Source organism: Lichenostomus cassidix, unplaced genomic scaffold (assembly GCF_008360975.1).
Source record: "Lichenostomus cassidix isolate B80296 unplaced genomic scaffold, HeHo_3.0 HiC_scaffold_34, whole genome shotgun sequence".
NCBI lineage: Eukaryota > Metazoa > Chordata > Aves > Passeriformes > Meliphagidae > Lichenostomus > Lichenostomus cassidix.
Window position 1 is genome coordinate 364,618 of NW_028147431.1, and position 22,880 is coordinate 387,497.

Below are 22,880 nucleotides of genomic sequence, written 5' to 3' on the forward strand. Positions count from 1 at the left end.
AAGGGACAGCGCCCGAAATAGAGGGGGAAGGTTTTGGGGACAATTGGGGGATTTTTGGGGACACTTGGGGGGATTTTTGGGGACAATTGGGGGGTTTTGGGGACACTTGGGGAGTTTTGGCTCCAGCCCCCCATCACAGCCCACACAGGTGACACACGGTGACAATGACAATGGCTTTAGTACAACCGGCCTGGGGGTGACAGTTGGTGTCCCCAGGGGTGACAGTGACCCCCGAGGGGTCAGCGCTGGTGTCCCCAGTGTCACCCTCAGTGTCCCCAGGGGGTCTGTGACCACCGAAGGGTCACTCTTGGTGTCCCCAGGGGTGACAATCGCTGTCCCTGCTGTCCCCAGTGTCATTCTCGGTGTCCCCAGGGGTGACAATCGGTGTCCCCAGAGGTGCCACCCCTGCTGTGGCTCATTCCAGTGTCCCCAAGGGTGTCCCAGCCATTGTCCCCAGCCAGGTGACACTCGGTGAGAGAGGTGACAATTCCCAGTCCCAGTGTCCCCAAGGGTGACAGACAGCACTCCCGGTGTCCCCAGGGTGACACTAGGTGCCACCAGGGGGGTGACACTCCATCTCCATGGCCGTGGTGTCCCCAGGGGTGTCCCAGCCGCTGTCCCCAGCGTGGTGACACTCAGTGCCACCAGGGGGGTGACAACTGCCAGTCCCAGTGTCCCCACGGAGGTGACAGCCGGTGGTTCCGGTGTCCCCAGAGAGGTGACATTCCATGGCTCCGGTGTCCCCAGGGAGGTGACAATCGCTGTCCCCAGGCGGGTGACACTCGCTGCTGTCCCCAGGGAGGTGACAATCAGTCCCACTGTCCCCAGGGAGGTGACAATCGGTGGCTCCAGGCAGGTGACAATCTCCACTGTCCTCGGGCAGGTGACAATTGCCAGTCCCAGTGTCCCCAGGCAGGTGACACTGGCTGTTGTCCCCAGGCAGGTGACACTGGCTGTTGTCCCCAGGCAGGTGACAATCACTGCTGTCCCCAGGCAGGTGACAATCGCTGTCCCCAGGCAGGTGACACTCACTGTTGTCCCCAGGCAGGTGACAATCGGTCCCAGTGTCCCCAGGCAGGTGACAATCGCTGTCCCCAGGCAGGTGACACTGGCCGTCCCCAGCGCTGTCCCCTCCCCACCACCAGAGCTGCAGGCGGATGTCACCCCCCGGCGGTGGTCTGTCCGCTGTCCCCTCGCTGTCACCGTCACCGTCACTGTCACTGTCCCACGGCGCTGGGAACAGCCGCTGGCCTGAGGCTGTGGCCAGCATGGGCAGGGCGGGGTGCAGGCTGCGGAGAATTGGGAAATTTGGGATTTTTGGGGGAAATTTGGGATTTTTGGGGGAAATTTGGGGATTTTGGGGAGATTTGGGAGTTTGTGGGATTTTGGGGAAATTTGGGGGACTTGGGGAAAATTTGGGGATTTGGGAAAATTGGGATTTTGGGGAATTTGGATTGGGGATTTTGGGGACTGGAAAATTTGGGAAAGTTTGGGATTTGGGAATTTGAGAATTTGGGAAAATTGGGGATTGTGGGAAAATTTGAGGATTTGGGGTGGAAATTTGGGGATTTGGGGGAAATTTTGGGAAAATTTGGGGTGAATTGGTGGAAATTTTGGGGAATTTGGGGAAATTTTGGGCGAAATTTGGGGAATTTGGGGAGATTTGGGGAAATTTTGGGGGAATTTTGGGTAAATTTGGGGAGAAATTTGGGGGAATTTGGGGGGAATTGGGAAAATTTGGGGGAATTTTGGGAAAATTTTTGGGAAATTTGGGGGAATTTTGGAAAATGGGGAAAATTGGGGGGATTGGGGGAAATTAATTTGGGAAATTCAGGGATTGGGGTGGAAGCTGCAGGGGGTGTGTATTTGGAAATTCGGGGAGTTTGGGGTGGAAATTTGGGGGGTTTGGGGGAAATTTGGGGGGTTTGGGGTGGTGGGGGAAGGGCAGTCTGGGGGGTTCTGGGATTTTGGGTTTCCCCAATTTTTTGGGGTCCATCCCCTGTATTTGGGGGATCCCAGGTTTTTTGGGTCATTCCCAGGTATTTGGGGAGAACTCAAATTTTGGGGATAAATCCCACATTTTTTGGGGGAAGAAACCCCAATTTTTAGGGGAAAAAAACCCAAATTTTTTGAGGAGAAACCCGAAATGTTTTGGGAGAAATCCCAGATTTTTAGGGAAAAAAACCCCAATTTTTTCTAGGAGAAACCCTAAATTTTTAGGGAAGAAACTCCAGATTTTTGGGGAAAAAAACCCCAAATTTTTGGGGAAAAAACCCCAATTTTTTTGAGGAGAAACCCCAAATATTTTGGGACAAACCCCACATTTTTTGGGGAAAAAAACCCCACATTTTTGGGGGAAAACCCCCAAATTTTTGGGGCAAAAAACCCTAATATTTTTGAGTAGAAACCCCAAATTTTTTGGGGTCCCCAGTGATGTTTTGGGGTCTCACCTGGTGCCATTCAGACAATCCTGCAGAGCCCTGAAGCGCAGCAGGGCTGGCAGCTCGGGAGGGTCACCTGTGCCAGGGGAGCTCAGAGTGTCCCAAACGGTGACAAAGCCATCGGTGTCACCGCTGACCACGAACCGGCCGGAGCTGGGGACAGCGGGGGGAGAGACAGGATTGGTAACCAAATTGACCCCCGAATTTGTACCCAAATTTAACCCAAATTTACCCCAAATTTGAACCCCAAATTTCCAGATTTATACCCAAATTGAACCCCAAATTTCCAAATTTATACCCAAATTTAACCCAAATTTGAACCCCAAATTTCCAAATTTATACCCAAATTGAACCCCAAATTTATACCCAAATTTATACCCAAATTGAACCCCAAATTTCCAAATTTATACCCAAATTTAACCCCAAATTTCCACCAAATCCCCCAAATTTCCCCCAAATTTCCAAATTTATACCCAAATTTTCACCCCAAATTTCCAAACTTATACCCAAATTGAACCCCAAATTTCCACCAAATCCCCCAAATTTACCTCCAAATTTTCACCCAAATCCTCCTAATTTACCCCCAAATTCCCTTTGATTTCCACCCCAAATTTTCCCCTAAATCCTCCAAATTTAACCCCAAATTTCTACTCTAAATCCCCCAAATTTTCACCCAAATCCCTATTCCCAAATTTCCACTCCAAACCTCCAAATCTTCCCCAATTTTTCCCCAAACCCTAATTTCCACTCCAAACTCCTCAAATTTTCCCCAAGTTTTCCCCAAATTTCCACTCTAAACCCCCAACCCCAAAATTTCCAAATTCACCCAAACTCAAATTTTCCCAAATTTAATTTCACCCCAAACCCGTCAAATTTTCCCCCAAATCCCCAATTTACCCCAAATTCCTCTAATTTCCACCCCAAATCCCCAAATTTTCCCCAAATCCCCAAATTCAATCCTAATCCCTCAAATTTTCCCCAAAATTTCCACCCCAAACTCCCTAATTTCCACCCCAAATCCCCCAAATTTACCCCCACCAAATCCCCCTAATTTACTCCCAAATTCCTTTGATTTCCACCCCAAATTTCCCCAAATTTCTACCCCAAATCCCCTCTTATTTCCAACCCACCCCAACACCCCAAACCCCCAAATTTTTCCCCACCTCCAATTCCAAATTATCCCCCAAATTTTGCCCCAAACCCCCAAATTTCCACCCTAAACTCTCTTGATTTGCACCCCAAATCCTCCTAATTTCCACCCCAAATTCCCTCTAATTTCCACCCTAAATCCCCTAATTTCCACCCCAAATTTCCACTCTCAACTTCCCTGATTTTCTCCCAAACTCCCCTAATTTCCACCCCAAAGCCCCCAAGTTTTCTCCCAAATTTCCTAAATTTTTCCCCAAATTTCCACCTGAAACTCCCCCGATTTCCACCCTAAATCCCCGAAAAGGTGACCCCAGGTGTCCTGAATGTCCCCAAAAGGTGACCCAGCTGTCCTGAATGTCCCCAAAAGCTGACCCTGGTGTCCAAGACAGCCCTAAATCCCCCCAAAATGTGACCCAAGACCCCCAAATTGTCCCCAAAAGGTGACCCCAGGTGTCCTGAATGTCCCCAAATTCCCCCTAAAAGGTGACCCCAGATGTCCAGAATGTCCCCAAAAGGTGACCCAGGTGTCCAGAATGTCCCCAAAAGGTGACCCAGGTGTCCAAAATGTCCCCAAAAAGTGACCCAGGTGTCCAGAATGTCCCCAAATTCCCTCCAAAAGGTGACCCCAGATGTCCTGAATGTCCTCAAAAGGTGACCCAGCTGTCCAAAATGTCCCCAAAAAGTGACCCCAGGTGTCCAGAATGTCCCCAGATTCCCCCAAAAGGTGACCCCAACTGTCCAGGATGTCCCCAAAAGGTGACCCAGCTGTCCAGGATGTCCCCAGAAGCTGACCCCGGTGTCCCAGCCCCCCCCGAGGTGTCCCAGGATTTTGGGGTCACTCACGGGTCGAGGTCAAAGGTCACGCGCTGGTTGGTTGTCACCCGGCGCGGCAGAGCCAGCAGGGGGCGCTCTGGGGCTCGGAGATCCCAGCAGAGGATGTGGCTGGACTGGGGGCGGGGCCAGGGGAGGACACGCCCACAAATGCAAATTAGCACCCAGGGCTGGCCTGGGGGTGGGGCCAGGGGAGGACACGCCCACAGGCAATAAACCACGCCCACAAATCAGCAATAGCCTATCAGATCATGGGGCGGGGCCAGCAAAGGACACGCCCACAAATGCAAATTAGTATCCCAGGCTGGCCGGGGGGTGTGGCCAGCCGGGGACACGCCCACCAGAGCCCGAGCCACGCCCACCAGAGCCCGAGCCCCGCCCACAAACACATTCATGCATCCCAGACTGGCCTGGGGGCGGGGCCAGAGACACGCCCATCAGACAATAAACCACGCCCACAAATTAAACAACAGCCTCCCTGGGGGCGGGGCCAACCGGGGACACGCCCATCAGAGCCCAAGCCACGCCCACAAACACATGAATACATCCCAGACTGTTCTGGGGCGGGGTCAGAGGAGGACATGCCCACACATGCAAATTAGCACCCCAGTCTGTCCTGGGGGCGGGGCCAGAGAGGGACACGCCCACCAGCCATCAAACCACGCCCAAAAATCAATAATAACATAGGCGATCATCCTGGGGGGCGGGGCCAGCCAGGGACACGACCATCACCCCCCCAAACCACGCCCACAAGTCAATAACCACCCCTTGCCCCACCAGCCCCACCCACAACCACAGGCCACACCCACCAGCTCCCCAAACCACGCCCACAAAGCCACACCCAAAGGGGAAAACCACACCCACCAGCCCCAAGCCACACCCATTTTTGGTCACCAGGAGGCCACACCCACCCCCAGAAAGCCCCACCCACCCCTTGGCCACACCCACCACCACCCACCGACCCCGCCCACCCCAGGCCACGCCCACCATCGGCCACGCCCACCTTCCTGCCCCCGGCGTACAGGTGAGTCCCGCAGGGGCTGAAGCGCAGGTGGGTGGGCGCGGCAGGGAGGCGTGGCCAGAAGGCCACAGCCCCGCCCCCTTCGGCCGGGTACAGCCCCAGGCTCCGCCCATAGGAGCCGCAGGCCAGCAGCGACTGGCTGGGGCTGAAGGCCAGGCAGCCAATCAGGCCTCGCTGGCCTTGCTTGCCTCCTGGAGGAGGGGGGGAGGAGACAAGGGTTAGCCACGCCCACTTTGGGGTGGCCACGCCCCTTTAGTGAGGCCACGCCCCCTGGATGTCAACCAGCCAATCCCCAGCTTATTGGGCCACACCCATCCAAGCCACGCCCCCCTGACCACACCCTCTTATACCCCTCCCCTCTAGGCCACGCCCCTCTCCCTTTAAGCCACGCCCCTTCCCCCCAAACTTTCCCATCGAAAACCCAATTTTCCCCCAAAATAAGGGGAAAAAAAATCACTCCTTTTCCACCCTAAAATCCCTTCCCTTAAGGCCACGCCTCCTCCCCTTTAAGCCACACCCCTTTCTCATTAAGCCACGCCCCCTTTCCGTTGGGCCACGCCCCTTTACCCCAAAACTTTACCATCAAAAACCCAATTTTCCCCCAAAATAAGGAAAGAAATCGCCCCTTATCTACCCTTAAACCCCACCCCCTTTAGGCCACGCCTCCTCCCCTTTAGGCCACACCCCTTTCTCATTAAGCCACACCCCTTTACCTCCAAACCTTCCCATCAAAAACCCAATTTTCCCCCAAATAAAGAGGGAAATCACTCCTTCTCTACCCTTAAACCCCACCCCCTTTTAGGCCACGCCTCCTCCCCTTTAAGCCACGCCCCTTTCGCATTAAGCCACGCCCTTTTTGTTAAGCCACGCCCCTTTACCCCAAACTTTCCCATGAAAAACCCAATTTTCTCCCAAAATAAGGAAAGAAATCACTCCTTATCCACCCTAAAATCCCTCCCCTTTAGGCCACGCCCCTCCCAAATCAGGCCACGCCCTCCTAGGCCACGCCCACCGGGCCACGCCCCTTCCCGGCCCCGCCCCTCACTGCTCAGGGATCTCTCCACGCCGCTCCGGCCAGGTCTGTCGGTCGGGAATTCCCTGATGGCTCCATCGAATCCCCCAAAGAGCTTGGAGCCATCGGGGGTGAAGGTCAGCGAGTGAGGGGCGACCGGCTCGTCCTGGGGACCCCAAAATAGCCTCAGAGACCCCAAAATAGCCCTGAGCACTTCAGGTACCCCAAAAACCTACTGAGGGACCCTAAAAACCAACTGAGAGACCCCAAATCCCCCAAAGAGCTTGGAGCCGTCGGGGGTGAAGGTCAGCGAGTGAGGGGCCACCGGCTCGTCCTGGAGACCCCAAAATAGCCCTGAGAGATCCCAAAAACCCACTGAGGGACCCCAAAATAGCCCTGAGGGATTGACAGACCCCAAAAACCCCCATAGCCACTGAGAGATCCCAAAAACCCCCAAAGAGCTTGGAGCCATCAGGGGTGAAGGTCAGCGAGTGAGGGGCGACCGGCTCGTCCTGGGGACCCCAAAATAGCCTTAGGGACCCCAAAATAGCCCTGAGGAATTGACAGACCCCAAAAACCCCCATAGCCACTGAGAGAACCCAAAAATCCCCAAAGAGTTTGGAGCCATCAGGGGTGAAGGTCAATGAGTGAGGAGCAACCGGCTCGTCCTGGGGACCCCAAAATAGCCCTCAGAGACCCCAAATACCCACTGAGGGACCCCAAAATAGCCTGAGCACCTCAGGGACCCCAAAAACACCCTGAGAGATCCTAAAAAACCCACTGAGGGACCCCAAAACTCACAGAGAGACTCAGAGATCCCAAAAACCCACTGAGAGATCCCAAATCCCCCAAAGAGCTTGGAGCCGTCAGGGGTGAAGGTCAGCGAGTGAGGGGCCACCGGCTCGTCCTGGGGACCCCAAAATAGCCCTGAGAGATCCTAAAAACCCACTGAGGGACCCCAAAATATCCCTGAGGAATTGACAGACCCCAAAAACCCCCATAGCCACTGAGGGACCCCAAAAAACCCCCAAAGAGTTTGGAGCTGTCAGGGGTGAAGGTCAGCGAGTGAGGAGCGACCAGCTCGTCCTGGGGACCCCAAAATAGCCCTCAGAGACCCCAAAATAGCCCTCAGAGACCCCCAAATAGCCCTGAGCACCTCAGGTACCCAAAAAACCTACTGAGGGACCCCAAAACTCACTGAGAGACCCTAAACACCCACTGAGAGATCCCAAAAACTCCCAAAGAGCTTGGAGCCATCAGGGGTGAAGGTCAGCGAGTGAGGGGCCACCGGCTCGTCCTGGGGACCCCAAAATAGCACTCAGGGACCCCAAAATATCCCTGAGCACCTCAGGGACCCTAAAAACCCACTGAGAGATCCTAAAACACCCACTGAGGGACCCCAAAACTCACAGAGAGACTCAGAGATCCCAAAAACCCACTGAGAGATCCTAAAAAACCACTGAGAGAACCCAAAAATCCCCAAAGAGCTTGGAGCCGTCGGGGGTGAAGGTCAGCGAGTGAGGGGCCACCGGCTTGTCCTGGGGACCCCAAAATAGCCCTGAGAGACCCCAAAATAGCCCTGAACATCTCAGGGACCCCAAAAACACCCTGAGAGATCCTAAAAAACCCACTGAGGGACCCCAAAACTCACAGAGAGACTCAGAGATCCCAAAAACCCACTGAGAGATCCTAAAAACCACTGAGAAACCCCAAAAAAAACCCCGAAGACCTTGGAGCCGTGAGGGCTGAAGGTCAGTGAGTGAGGGGCGACCGGCTTGTCCTGGGGACCCCAAAATCACCCTCAGGAACCCCAAAATCATCCTCTGGGACCCCAAAAACCCACTGAGGGACTGACAGACCCCAAAAACCCACTGAGAGATCCCAAATCCCCCAAAGAGTTTGGAGCCATGAGGGGTGAAGGTCAGTGAGTGAGGGACGACTGGCTCGTCCTGGAGACCCCAAAATAGCCTTAGGGACCCCAAAATCATCCTCTGGGACCCCAAAACTCACTGAGAGACTCAGAGACCCCAAAAAACCCACTGAGAGATCCTAAAAAACTCACTGAGAGAACCCAAAAATCCCCTGAAGAGTTTGGAGCCATCAGGGGTGAAGGTCAGTGAGTGAGGGGCTACTGGCTCGTCCTGGAGACCCCAAAATAGCCCTGAGAGACCCCAAAATATCCCTGAGCACCTCAGGGACCCTAAAAACCCACCGAGAGATCCTAAAAAACCCACTGAGGGACCTTAAAAGCCGACTGAGGGATCCGAAAACCCACTGAGAGACCCCAAAACCCACCATGGTCACGGGGAGATCCCAAAAGCACTCTGAGAGACCCCAAAACCCACTGAGGGACCCCAAAAACCCACTGAGAGTTCCCAAAACACCCTGAGAGACCCCAAAAACCACCTGAAGGAGCCCAGAGACACCCTGAGGGACCCCAAAAACCATCCTGAGCCACTGAGGGACCCCAAAAACGGACTGAGGGACCCCAAAACACCCCTGGGAATGGCTGGGAGACCCCAAAATCCCCCCCTAGCCACTGAGGGACCCTAAAAACTCACTGAGAGATCCTAAAAAACCCACTGAGAGACCCTAAAACCCCCCCGAGCCAGTGAGGGACCCCAAAACCCCACTGAGGGACCAAAAACACCCACTGAGGGACCCCAAAATCCACTGAGGGACCCCAAAACCCCCCTGGGAATGGCTGGGAGACCCCAAAATCCCCCCAAAACTCCTCCCCAGTTCCTCCCCAGTGCCTCCCAGTTGCTCCCAGTGCTTCCCTAGTCCCTCCCAGTCCATTCCCAGTCCATTCCCAGTCCCTCCCAGTCCCTCCCAGTCCCTCCCAGTCCCTCCCAGTCCATCCCATCCATTCCCAGTCCATTCCCAGTTCCCCCCAGTCCCTCCCAATCCATTCCCAGTCCATCCCAGTCCCTCCCAGTCCCCCCAGTGCTCACCAGGTGGTTGTGAGCTCTGAAGGATCCCCTCAGGCTCCCATCGAAGGCATCCCACAGGTGAATGGGGTTGTCCCTGCAGCTGGCGGCCAGCCTGACCAGTATAAACCAGTATAAACCAGTATGGACCAGTATAAACCAGTAGGGACCAGTACAGACCTGTAGTGACCTCCCAAGATCCCCCCCTGTTGCCAGGACACCCTGCCCAGTACAAACCAGTATAGATCAGTTCAGACCAGTACAGACCAGTATGGACCAGTTTGGACCGGTATGGATTGTTATCGACCAGTACAAACCAGTATAAAATGATATGGACCAGTATGGACCAGTTTGGACTGGTACACATCAGTACAGACCAGTACAAACCAGTATGGACCGGTATGGATCAGTACAGACCAGTATGGGTCAGCATGGACCAAAACCAGTACAGACCAGTACGGACCAGTACGAACCAGTAGGGACCAATATGGACCACCCAGGAACCCCCCCTGTTCCCAGGACACCCTGCCCAGTGCAAACCAGTATGGACCAGTACGGATTGGTACAGACCAGTACAAACCAGTATGGACCAGTATGGATTGGTACAGACCAGCACAAACCAGTACAAACCAGTACGGATTGGTACAGACCAGTACAAACCAGTATGGACCAGTAGTGACCTCCCAAGAACCTCCCCTGTTCCCAGGACAGCCTGCCCAGTTCATCCCAGTAACAACCAGTAACCCCCATGGACCCCCAGTACCTCCCAGTCCATCCCAGTCCATTCCCAGTCCCTCCCAGTGCTCCCCACTGCACCCCCAGTGCTCCCAGTCCCTCCCAGTATCCCACAGTCTCTCCCAATCCTCTCCCAGTCCCTCCCAGTTCATCCCAGTCCCATCCCAGTTCCCCCCAGTCCCATCCCAGTTCCCCCCAGTTCATCCCAGTCCCTCCTAATCCTCTCCCAGTCTTCACCAATCCCCTCCCAGTTCCCTCCCAGTCCATCCCAATCACCTCCCAGTCCATTCCCAGCTCCCCCAGTTGCTCCCAGTTCCCCCCAGTCCATCCCAGTTCATCCCCAGTTCCCCCCAGTCCATTCCCAGTCCCTCCCAGTATTCACCAATCCCATCCCAGTCCCTCCCAGTTCCTCCCAATCCCCTCCAATCCCATCCCAGTCCCATCCCAGTCCCTCCCAGTTCCCCCCAGCACCCCCAGTCCTATTCCCAGTTCCCCCAATCCCTCCGGTCCCCCAGTTCATTCCCAGTTCCCCCCAATCCTCCCCCAGTCCCTCCCAGTCCATTCCCAGTCCCTCCCAGTCCCCTCCGAGCTCCTTCCAGTCCTTCCCAGTCCATCCCAATCCCATCCCAGTCCCATCCCAGTTCCTCCCAGTTCCCCCCAATCCCCCCCAATCCCGTCCCAGTTCCCTCCCAGTTCATTCCCAATCCCCTCCCAGTCTCCCCCAGTTCCTCCCAGTCCCTCCCAATCCCATCCCAATCACCTCCCAGTCCCATTCCCAGTTCCTCCAGTTGCTCCCAGTTCCCCCCAGTCCATCCCAGTTCCCCCCAGTATTCACCAATCCCATCCCAGTCCCTCCCCAGTCTCTCCCAGCTCCTCCCAATCCATCCCAATCCATTCCCAGTCCATCCCAGTCCATCCCAATCCCCTCCAATCCCACCCCAGTCCCTCCCAGTACCCCCAATCCTCACCCAGTCCATCCCAGTCCCCCCCAATCCCCTCCCAGTCCCTCCCAGTCTCTCCCAGTGCTCCCAGTCTCACAGGCAGCTGCTGGGCTCGCTGGAGTCCATCCGGGGGTACCAGGTGAAGTCATAGATGGTGTCACCCTCGGGGACCTGCAGCGCCACCGCCTGGGGATGTGGGGACACCACAGTGACCCTGAGTGACCCCTGAGTGACCCTGAGTGACCCTGAGTGACCCTGAGGGACCCCAAAATGACCCTTGAGAGCCCCCAAAGTGACCCCAGAGAGCCCAGAGTGACCCCAAAGAGCCCCAGAGGGACCCCAGAGTGACCCCAAAATAAGCTGAGAGCCCAGAGTGACCCCTGAGACCCCAAAGGGACCCCAGAGTGACCCTAAAATTAACCCTGAGAGCCCAAAATAACCCTGAGAGCCCCAGAGTGACCCCAGAGTGACCCCAAAATAACCTGAGAACCCAGAGTGACCCCAAAGTGACTCCAAAGTGACCCCAGAGTGACCCCTGAGAGTCCCAGAGTGACCCCAGAGTGACCCTAAAATTAACCCTGAGACCCCAAAATAACCCTGAGAGCCCCAGAGGGACCCCAGAGTGACCCCAAAATAACCTGAGAGCCCAGAGTGACCCCAAAGTGACCCCTGAGACCCCAAAGTGACCCCAGAGTGACCCCTGAGAGCCCCAGAGGGACCCCAAAGTGACCCCTGAGACCCCAAAGGGACCCCAGAGTGACCCTAAAATTAACCCTGAGACTCCAAAATAACACTGAGAGCCCCAGAGTGACCCCAGAGTGACCCTGAGAGCCCCAGAGGGACCCCAAAATGACCCCTGAGAGCCCCAGAGGGACCCCAAAGAGCCCCAGAGTGACCCCTGAGACCCCAAATCCACCTGAGACCCCAAAGTGACCCCTGAGAGCCCCAGAGGGACCCCAAAGTGACCCAGAGGGACCCCAGAGTGACCCTAAAAAACCCCAGAGTGACCCCAAAGAGCCCCAGAGAGACGCCAGAGTGACCCCAAAATAAGCTGAGAGCCCAGAGTGACCCCAAAGTGACCCCTGAGACCCCAAAGGGACCCCAGAGTGACCCCAAAATTAACCCTGAGAGCCCAAAATAACCCTGAGAGCCCCAGAGTGACCCCAGAGTGACCCCAGAGTGACCCTGAGACCCCCAGAGTGACCCCAAAATGACCCTGAGACCCCCAGAGTGACCCCAAAATGACCCCTGAGAGCCCCAGAGGGACCCCAAAGAGCCCAAAGTGACCCCTGAGAGCCCCAGAGTGACCCCGAAGTGACCCAGAGGGACCCCAGAGTGACCTGAGACCCCAAAGTGAACCCAGAGTGACCCCAGAGTGACCCTAAAAAACCCCAGAGTGACCCCTGAGAGCCCCAGAGAGACCCCAGAGTGACCCCAAAATAACCTGAGAGCCCAGAGTGACCCCAAAGTGACCCCTGAGACCCCAAAGTGACCCCAGAGTGACCCCTGAGAGCCCCAGAGTGACCCTAAAATTAACCCTGAGAGCCCAGAGTGACCCCAGAGTGACCCTGAGAGCCCCAGAGGGACCCCAAAGTGACCCGAGACCCCAAAGTGACCCCAAAGTGACCCCTGAGACCCCAAATCCACCTGAGACCCCAAAGTGACCCCTGAGAGCCCCAGAGGGACCCCAAAGTGACCCCTGAGACCCCAAAGTGAACCCAGAGTGACCCGAGAGCCCCAGAGTGACCCTAAAATTAACCCTGAGACCCCAAAATAACCCTTAGAGCCCAGAGTGACCCTGAGAGCCCCAGAGGGACCCCAAAATGACCCCTGAGAGCCCCAGAGTGACCCCAGAGTGAACCCTAGTCCCCCCTAAACCACCCCAAATCCCCCCCAGGACCCCCAGGGTGACCCCCAGGATCCCAAAATGACCCCCAGGACCCCCAAAGAGACCCCAAAACTCCCCAAAATCCCCCCAAAATCACCCAAAACCACCCCATAGTGACCCCCAAACCCCCCCAGGACCCCAAAATGACCGCCAGGACCCCCAGGGTGACCCCAAAATGACCCAGAGTGACCCCAAATCCCCCAAAAGTGACCCAAAACCACCTCATAGTGACCCTAAAATGACCCCCAGCCCCTAAACACCCCCAGGACCCCAGAGTACCCCCAGACCACCTAAATCCCCCAAGGCCCCCAGAGTGACCCCAAAACCCCCCAAAATCCCCCAAAGTCACCCGAAACCACCCGATAGTGACCCGAACCCCCGGACCCCAAAATGACCCCATAGTGACCCCAAAATCCCCCAGGACCCCAAAATGACCCCTTAAATCCCCCCAGGACCCCACAGTGACCCCCAGCCCCCAACCACCCCCATCTCCCCAGGACCCCTGAGTAACCCCAAAATGACCCCAAATCCCCCCAGGCCCCAGGTGACCCCAAACCCCAAAAAATTCCAAAGTGACCCAAAACCACCCCAAATCCTCCCCAGGACCCCCTGAGTGACCCCAAAGTCGCCCAAAACCACCCCACAGTGACCCCAAAATGACCCCAGGACCCCAAAATGACCCCCAGGACCCCCAGAGAGTGACCCCAAATCCCCCAAAAGGGACCCCAAACCACCCCATAGTGACCCTTAAATCCCCCAGGACCCCAAAATGACCCCCAGGACCCCCAGAGTGACCCCAAATCCCTCCAGGACCCCAAAATGACCCCTTAAATCCCCCAGGACCCCCAGAGTGACCCCAAAATACCCCCAGGACCCTCTAAACTCCCCCAGGACCCCAAAATGAGCCAGAGTGACGCCAAATCCCCCCAAAAGTGACCCAAAACCACCCCAAAATGACCCCCTAAAGCCCCCCAGGACCCCCCAAACCCCCCCAGGACCCCCCAAACCCCCCCAGGACCCCCAGACTCACCAGCTGGGGGAGGGGCAGCCCCGGGGGGGGCGCAGGGGGGAGGGGCAGGTCGAAGACCCTCAGGATGTTGTCATCACTGCAGCTCAGGATGCACGAGCCGTCGGGGGCCCTGGGGGGTGAGGGGTCATTTGGGGGGGTTTGGGGGTCATTTGGGGGTCCTGAGGGGGTTTGGGGGTCATTTGGGGTCCTGGGGGTTTGGGGAATTTGGGGGAATTTGGGGGGATTTGGGGGTCCTGGGGGTTTGGGGACACTGGGGGTCACTGTGGGGTGGTTTTGGGTCACTTTGGGAGGATTTGGGGGCTTAGGGTCACTATGGGGGTCCTGGGGGTCAATCTGGGGTGCTTTTGGGTCACTTTGGGGGTCCTGGGGTCAATCTGGGGTGGTTTTGGGTCGGTTTGGGGGTCCTGGGGGTTTAGGGTCATTTGGGGGTCCTGGGGGGTTTGGGGAGAATTTGGGGGCTTGGAGGGGTTTGGGGGTCATTTGGGGGGTTTGGGGTCACTTGGGGGAGTTTGGGGGCATTCTGGGGTCCTGGTGGGGTTGGGGGTCACTTTGGGGGTCCTTGGGGGTTTGGGGGAATTTGGGGGTTTGGGCATCAATCTGGGGGTCCTGGGGGAATTTGGGGGGGAATCTGGGGCTTTGGGGGTCACTATGGGATGGTTTTGTCACTTTGGGAGTTTGGGGCATTCTGGGGGTCCTGGGAGGGTTTGGGAGGAATTTGGGGGTCTGGGGGTCAATCTGGGGTGATTTTGGGAGAGTTTGGGGGTCACTTTGGGGGTCCTGGGGCATTTGGGGTCCTGGGGATCAATCTGGGGTGGTTTTGGGTGACTTTGGGGGATCTGGGGGCTTTAGGGGTCACTCTGGGGGGTTTGGGGGTCACTTTGGGAATCCTGGGGGATTTAGGGAGCATTTGGGGGGAATTTAGGGGGATTGGGGTGAATTAGAGGATTTTGAGGTGGAATTTAGGGGAATTTAGAGGATTTTTGGGTGATTTTGGGGGAAATTGAGGTGATTTTGGGGGAATTTTGAGGGATTTTGAGATGATTTTGAGGGAATTTTGGGGGATTTTGAGGGAATTTCAGGTGTATTGAGAAGATTTTGGGTGATTTTGGGGGAATTTTGGGGGATTTTGAGGGAATTTTGGGTGTATTTAGAGGTGTTTGGGGAATTTGAGGGGATTTTGGGGCAATTTTGGGTGTATTTAGAGGATTTTGGGGTAATTTGAGGTGATTTTGGGAAAATTTCGGGTGATTTCAGGGGAATTTTGGGGGATTTGGGGGTGAATCAGACAATTTTGAGGGGAATTTGGGGGAATTTTGGGGGAATTTGAGGTGATTTTGGGGTGTTTTTGGGGATTTTGAGGGAATTTTGGGTGTATTTAGAAGATTTTGGAGTGATTTGGGGGGAATTTGGGGGAATTTGGGGTGATTTTGAGAGGATTTTGGGTGATTTTGAGTGTATTTAGAGGATTTTGGGGAATTTGAGGTGATTTTGGGGGAATTTGGGGGTAATTTTGGGTGTATTTAGAGGATTTTTGGGTGATTTTGGGGGAATTTGAGGTGATTTTGGTGGAACTTGAGGTGATTTTGGGGGATTTAGAGGATTTCAGGGTGATTTTGGGGGATTTTGAGGTGATTTTGGTGGAACTTGAGGCGCTTTTGGGGGATTTAAAGGATTTCAGGGTGATTTTGGAGGAATTTGGGGTAATTTTGGGGTTTTTCCTCTCACCACTTGCAGCCCCTCAGGAAGTTTTCGGGTCGTTTCTGGAATTCCTGCTGAGCAACCCAAACCTGCCGGGGAGGAACCCCAAACTGGAATGGGGGAAACCTGGAAAAGAAACCCCAAAATAAATCCCAAAACAGCCAAAATCAACCCAAACCTGCCGGGGAGGAACCCCAAAGTGGAACGGGGGAAACCTGGAAAAGACCCCAAAATAAACCCTAAAATAAACCCCAAAATAAACCCTAAAATAAACCCTAAAATAAACCCTAAAATAAACCCTAAAATGGCCAAAATCAACCCAAAATGTCCAGAAACCCCAAACTGGAATGGGAGAAACCTGAAACAGACCCCAAAATAAACCCTAAAATGGCCAAAATCAACCCAAAATATCCAGAAACCCCAAATTGGAATGGGGGGAACCTGGAAAAGAAACCCCAAAATAAACCCTAAAATAAATCCTAAAGCCTAAAATGGCCAAAATCAACCCAAAATGGCTGGAAAATCCCAAATTGGAATGGGGAGAACCTGAACGAGATCCCAAAATAAACCCCAAAATAAACCCTAAAATGGCTAAAATCAACCCAAAGCTGCCGGGGAGGAACCCCAAACTGGAATGGGGGAAACCTGGAAAATAAACCCCAAAATAAACCCTAAAATAAACCCCAAAATAAATCCCAAAATAAACCTTAAAATAAACCCTAAAATGGCCAAAATCAACCCAAAATATCCAGAAACCCCAAATTGGAACGGGGGAACCTGAAACAGAGATCCCAAAATAAACCCCAAAATAAACCCTAAAATGGCCAAAATCAACCCAAAATGGCAGGAAAATCCCAAAGTGGAACGGGGGAACCTGAAACAGAGACCCAAAATAAACCCCAAAATAAATCCCAAAATAAACCCCAAAATCAACCCAAACCTGCCAGGGAGGAACCCCAAACTGGAATGGGAGAAACCTGAAACAGACCCCAAAATAAACCCTAAAATAAACCCCAAAATGGCCAAAATCAACCCAAACCTGAATGGGGGGAACCTGGAAAAGAGACCCCAAAATAAACCCTAAAATAAATCCTAAAATGGCCAAAATCAACCCAAAATGGCAGGAAAACCCCAAACTGGAACAGGGGGAACCTGGAAAAGAAACCCTAAAAGAAACCCTAAAATAAACCCCAAAATGGCCAAAATCAACCCAAAATATCCAGAAACCCCAAATTGGAATGGGAGAAACCTGAAACAGAGACCCCAAAATAAACCCCAAAATAAATCCTAAAATGGCCAAAATCAACCCAAAATGGCAGGAAAATCCCAAAGTGGAATGGGGGAAACTGGAAAACAGACCCCAAAATAAACCCTAAAATCCTAAAATGGCCAAAATCAACCCAAAATGGTAGGAAAACCCCAAACTGGAACGGGGGGAACCTGGAAAAGAAACCCTAAAAGAAACCCTAAAATGGCTAAAATCAACCCAAACCTGCTGGGGAGAAACCCCAAACTGGAACGGGGGAAACGTGGAAAACACCCCAAAATAAACCCTAAAATGGCCAAAATCAACCCAAAATGGCAGGAAAAACCCAAAATGTCCGGAAAACCCCCAAATCCCCAAATCCTAAAATAGCCCAAACTACCCCAAAATGGCTGAAAAAACCCCAAAATATCCAGGAACCCCAAAAATTTCCGGAAAACTCCAAAATCCCAAACCACCCAAAATCCTAAAGTATCCCAAAACCACCCCAAAATATCCACAAACCCCAAAAATTTCCGGAAAACACCAAAACCCCCAAATCCTAAAATATCCCAAATCACCCCAAAATGGCAGGAAACCCCAAAATCCTAAATCCTCCAAATCCCAAACCACCCAAAAATGTCCAGAAACCCTAAAAATGTCCAGAAAACCCCAAAAATTTCTGGAAAACCCCAAAATCCCAAACCTTCCCCAAAATCCTAAACTGCCAAAAATCCCAAACCACCCCAAAATAACCAGAAACCCCAAAATCCCAAAATATCCCAAAACACCCCAAAATATCCAGAAACCCCAAAATCCCAAACCACCAAAATATGTCCAGAAACCCCAAAAATTTCTGGAAAACCCCAAAATCCCCCAAAATCCCAAACCACCCAAAAATGTCTGGAAACCCTAAAATATCTGGAAAACCCAAAAAATATCCAGAAAATTACAAAAATATCCAGGAAAACCCCAAAATATCTTCGACACCCAAAATCCCAAACCACCCAAAAATATCCAAAAAACCCCAAAATGCCCAGAAACCCCAAAAGTGTCCAGAAACCCCAAAATCCCTCAAAATCCCAAACTCCCCAAAAATCCCAAACCACCCAAAAATATCCAGAAAATCCCAAAAAATGTCTGAAAACCCCAAATTTCCCCCAAAAGACTCACTGGAACGGCTCAGGTTCATCTTGGGGATTTTTGGGGATTTCTGAGAGCAGCTGAGGGGCTGAGAGGAGAGAGAGGTTAGATAGAAACCCTAAAAACCCAAAATTCACACAAAAACCCCAAAATTCCCACTAAAAAAACCAAAATCCCCCCAAAAAACCCCAAAATTTCCACTAAAAAACCCAAAGTTTCCACAAAAAACCCAGAATTTCCACAGAATCCCCAAAATTCCCATTAAAAAAAACCCAAAGATCCCACAAAAAACCCCAAAATCCCCATAAAAATCCCAAAATTCCCACAAAAAACCTCAAATTCCCATAAAAACCCCAAAATCCCCATAAAAACTCCAAAGTTCCCACAAAAAACCCCAAAATTCCCGTAAAAAACCCAAAATTCCCACAAAAAACCCCAAAATTCCAACAAAAAACCCAAAGTTTCCACAAAAATCCCCAAAATTCCCATTAAAAAAACCAAAGATCCCACAAAAAACCCACAAAATCCCCATAAAAATCCCAAAATTCCCACAAAAAACCTCAAATTCCCATAAAAACACCAAAGTTCCCACAAAAAAACCCAAAATTCCCACAAAAACCCCACAAAATTCCCACAAAAACCCAAAATCCTCACAAAAATCGCAAAATTCCCATTAAAAAACCCAAATTTCCCACAAAAACCCACAAAATCCCCATAAAAAACCACAAAATCCCCATAAAAATCCCAAAATTCCCATTAAAAACCCCAAATTCCCACAAAAAACCCCCGAAATTTCCACTAAAAAAACCCAAAATTTCCACAAAATCCCCAAAATTCCCACAAAAAACCCACAAAATCCCCATAAAAAACCCCCAAAATTCCCGTAAAAAAACCCCAAAATTCCCACAAAAACCCAAAATCCCCATAAAAACCCCAAAATTCCCACTAAAAAACCTAAAGCTCCCACAAAAAACCCACAAAATCCCCATAGAAAACCACAAAATCCCCATAAAAATCCCAAAAATCCCATTAAAAACCCCAAATTCCCACCAAAAAACCCAAAATTTCCACTAAAAAAACCCAAAGTTTCCACAAAAAACCCAAAATTTCCACAAAATCCCCAAAATTCCCATTAAAAAACCCCAAAGATCCCACAAAAAAACCACAAAAGTCCCACAAAAAACCACAAAATCCTAAAAAAAATCCCCAAAATTCCCACAAAAACCCACAAAATCCCCATAAAAATCCCAAAATTCCCACAAAAAACCCCAAATTCCCACAAAAAACCAAAATCCCCATAAAAACCCCAAAATTCCCATTAAAAAACCTAAAGTTCCCACAAAAAACCCACAAAATCCCCATAGAAAACCACAAAATCCCCATAAAAATCCCAAAATTCCCATTAAAAACCCAAAAGTTCCCACAAAAAACCCACAAAATTCCCACAAAAAACCCCCAAAATTCCCGTAAAAAAACCCCAAAATTCCCACAAAAACCCAAAATCCCAAAATTCCCACAAAAAACCCCAAAATTCCCACAAAAAACCCCAAAATTCCCACAAAAACCCACAAAATTCCCACAAAAAACCACAAAAGTCCCACAAAAAACCACAAAATCCTAAAAAAAATCCCCAAAATTCCCACAAAAACCCACAAAATCCCCATAAAAATCCCAAAATTCCCACCAAAAAACCCCAAATTCCCACAAAAAAACCAAAATCCCCATAAAAACCCCAAAATTCCCATTAAAAAACCTAAAGTTCCCACAAAAAACCCACAAAATCCCCATAGAAAACCACAAAATCCCCATAAAAATCCCAAAATTCCCATTAAAAACCCCAAATTCACACAAAAAACCCCAAAATTTCCACTAAAAAACCCCAAAGTTTCCACAAAAAAACCCAAAGTTTCCACAAAAACCCACAAAAGTCCCACAAAAAACCACAAAATCCTAAAAAAAATCCCCAAAATTCCCACAAAACCCCACAAAATCCCCATAAAAACCCCAAAATTCCCACAAAAAACCCAAAATTCCCACAAAAAACCCAAAATCCCCATAAAAAACCCCAAAATTCCCAAAAAACCTAAAATTCCCACAAAAAACCACAAAATCCCCATAAAAAAACCCCAAAATTCCCACTAAAAATCCCAAAATTCCCACTAAAAAACCAAAATCCCCACAAAAGACCCCAAAATTCCCACAAAAAAACCACAAAATCCTAAAAAAAATCCCCAAAATTCCCACAAAAAAACCAAAATCCCCATAAAACCCCCAAAATTCCCATTGAAAAGCCTAAAGTTCCACAAAAAACCCACAAAAACCCCATAAAAATCCCAAAATTCTCATTAAAAACCCCAAATTCCCCATAAAAACCCCAAAATTCCCACTAAAAAAACCCAGTTTCCACAAAAATCCCAAAATTCCCACAAAAACCCCAAAATTCCTGCGAAAATCCCAAAAATTCCCACAAAAAACCCCAAAATTCCTGCAAAAAACCCAAAGTTTCCACAAAAATCCCCAAAATTCCCATTAAAAAAACCAAAGATCCCACAAAAAACCCACAAAATCCCCATAAAAATCCCAAAATTCCCACAAAAAACCCCAAATTCCCATAAAAACACCAAAATTCCCACAAAAAAACCCCAAATTCCCACAAAAACCCACAATATCCCAATAAAAACCCCAAAGTTCCCACAAAAAACCCCAAAATTCCCACAAAACCCCCAAAATTCCCGTAAAAAAACCCAAAATTCCCACAAAAAAACCTCAAATTCCCACAAAAAAACCAGAAAATCCCCATTAAAAACCCACTAAATTCCCGCAAAAATTCCCCAAAATTCCCATTAAAAGCCCCAAAATTCCCATAAAAAACCCAAAATCCCCACAAAACCCCCAAAATTCCCGCAAAAAACCGAAAATCCCCACAAAAAAACACTAAATCTCAAAAAAACCACCCAAAATTCCCACAAGAAATCTCAAAATCCCCACGAGAAACCCCAAATTTCTCACAAAAAAAACCCAAAATCCCACAAGAAATCTCAAAATCCCCTCAATTCCCCCTAAAAATCCAAATATCACCCCAAAATCCCCAAAATTTCCACAAAAAACCAAAAAATCCCCATTAAAAACCACTAAATCCCAAAAAAAACCCCAAAATTCCCACAAAAAACCCAAAATCCCCCCAAATTCCCCACAAAACCCCCAAATTTTTCGCAAACCCCAAATTTTCCACCAAAAAAATCACAAAATCCCCACAAAAAACTCAAATTCCCCACAAGAAATCCCAAATTCCTCCCAAAAAAACCCCACTAAATAAAAAAAAAATCCCCCAAATCCTCCCAAAAACCCTAAAATCCCCACAAAACCTCCCAGATTTCCCATAAACAACCCCAAATTCTCCACAAAAAATTAAAATCCCCACAAAAAAACCCCAAAATCTCCTTAATTCCCCCCTAAAAAAACCCCAATACCCCCCAAAAATCCCCAAATCCCCCAAAATCCCCAAATTTCCCACAAAAATCCCCAAATTTCCCACAAAAAAACCCAAATTTCCCACAAAAACCCCAAATTTCCCACAAAAACCCCAAAACGTCCCACAAAAACCCCCAAATTTCCCACAAAAAACCCCAAATTCCCCACAAAAATCCCCAAAATCCCCACAGAAAACCCACAAAATGCCCCCAAAACCCAAAATCCCCCAAAATCCCCGAATTTCCCACGAACAACCCCAAAAAAACCCCAAAATCCCCAAATTCCACCCAATTCCCCCAAAAAATCCCAAATTCTCCCCAAAAAACCCCAAAATTCCCCCAAAAAAACCCAAATTCTTTTCGCGCGCGAACCTTCCGCCATGGGCGCCGCCATGACACCGCGAAGCCACGCCCCCTCTTGGCCACGCCCCTTAAGGGCTCGCACGCTCATTGGTCAGGCTGCGTTTCCATATATGGGATGAGCTCGGTGGTGATTGGCTGAGCCGGCTGTGGGCGGAGTCTCGGGATTTCCCGCCAAAGGGGGACTGAGGGGAGTTGGGATCGCGGAATGGGAGAGAAAATGGGACAGGAATGGGTTAAAATGACCCCAAAATGGGATCCAAAATGGGCCCTAAAAGGGTTTGGGGGATCCCAAATGTGACCCCAAATGGGAGCTAAAATGGGACCCCAAATGTGATCCCAAAATGTGACCCCAAATGGGACCTAAAGGGGTTTAAAGGACCCAAATGGGACCCTAAAATGTGACCTAAAAGGGTTTAGGGGATCCCAAATGTGACCCCAAATGGGACCCCAAATGGGACCTAAAATGTGCCCCAAGAGGGGTTTAAAGGACACCAAATGGGACCCAAAATGTGACCCCAAAAGGGACCTAAAATGGGACCTAAAAGGGTTTAAAGGATCCCAAATGGGACTCCAAATGTGACCCCAAAATTGGACCTAAAAGGGTTAAAAAGATCCCAAATGTGTCCCCAAATGGGACCTAAATGTGACCCAAAATGGGACCTAAAATGGGACTTAAAGGGGGTTAAAGAACCCCAAATGTGACCCTAAATGTGACCTCAAAATGGGACTCCAAAATGGGACCTAAAATGTGACCCGAAAATGGGACCTAAAGGTGTTTAAAAGACCCCAAAATGTGACCCCAAATATGACCCAAAATGTGACCCCAAATGTGACCCCAAATGTGACCCAAAAGGGGTTTAAAGAACCCCAAATGGGACTCCAAATGTGACCCCAAAATGTGACCCAAAATGTGACCCAAAAGGGGTTTAAAGGACCCCAAATGTGACCTAAAATTGGACCTAAAAGGGTTTAAAAGACCCCAAAT

The 22,880-nt window shown here is 50.7% G+C and overlaps 1 protein-coding gene across 18 annotated transcripts; it reads right to left on the reverse strand.

The window, feature by feature from the left end:
• Positions 1 to 159: 159 nt before the first annotated feature.
• Positions 160 to 22,009, reverse strand: WRAP53 (WD repeat containing antisense to TP53). 18 transcript variants are annotated; one of them, XM_085045281.1, is made up of 14 exons: positions 21,905 to 21,942; positions 18,093 to 18,150; positions 15,704 to 15,802; positions 13,979 to 14,087; positions 11,158 to 11,246; positions 9,409 to 9,499; positions 6,488 to 6,620; positions 5,425 to 5,633; positions 4,434 to 4,537; positions 2,451 to 2,594; positions 1,103 to 1,289; positions 998 to 1,048; positions 917 to 955; positions 160 to 802 (listed from the first exon to the last, which is right to left on the reverse strand). In XM_085045281.1, exons 1-14 carry the CDS (start codon positions 21,924 to 21,926, stop codon positions 548 to 550), a joined length of 1,590 nt encoding a protein of 529 aa, XP_084901407.1. In that variant the 5' UTR covers positions 21,927 to 21,942; the 3' UTR covers positions 160 to 547. The 18 variants fall into 18 exon arrangements, with proteins under 18 accessions (XP_084901407.1, XP_084901409.1, XP_084901400.1 ...); XM_085045283.1 differs by lacking the exon at positions 917 to 955 and having other exon boundaries at positions 1,022 to 1,048; XM_085045274.1 differs by having other exon boundaries at positions 160 to 955.
• Between the last annotated feature and the right edge of the window lie 871 nt (positions 22,010 to 22,880).

What these genes read in the sequence shown, in the direction of transcription:
- WRAP53 (XM_085045268.1), bottom strand. Translation starts at nt 21,926, where the DNA reads ATGGCGGCGCCCATGGCGGAAG. An exon ending in TTCCTGAGGGGCTGCAAGTG is followed by an intron (nt 14,088 to 15,703) that starts GTGAGAGGAAAA and finishes CTCACCCCCCAG; the next exon opens with GGCCCCCGACGGCTCGTGCA. An exon ending in AGCGAGCCCAGCAGCTGCCT is followed by an intron (nt 9,500 to 11,157) that starts GTGAGACTGGGA and finishes TATACTGGTCAG; the next exon opens with GCTGGCCGCCAGCTGCAGGG.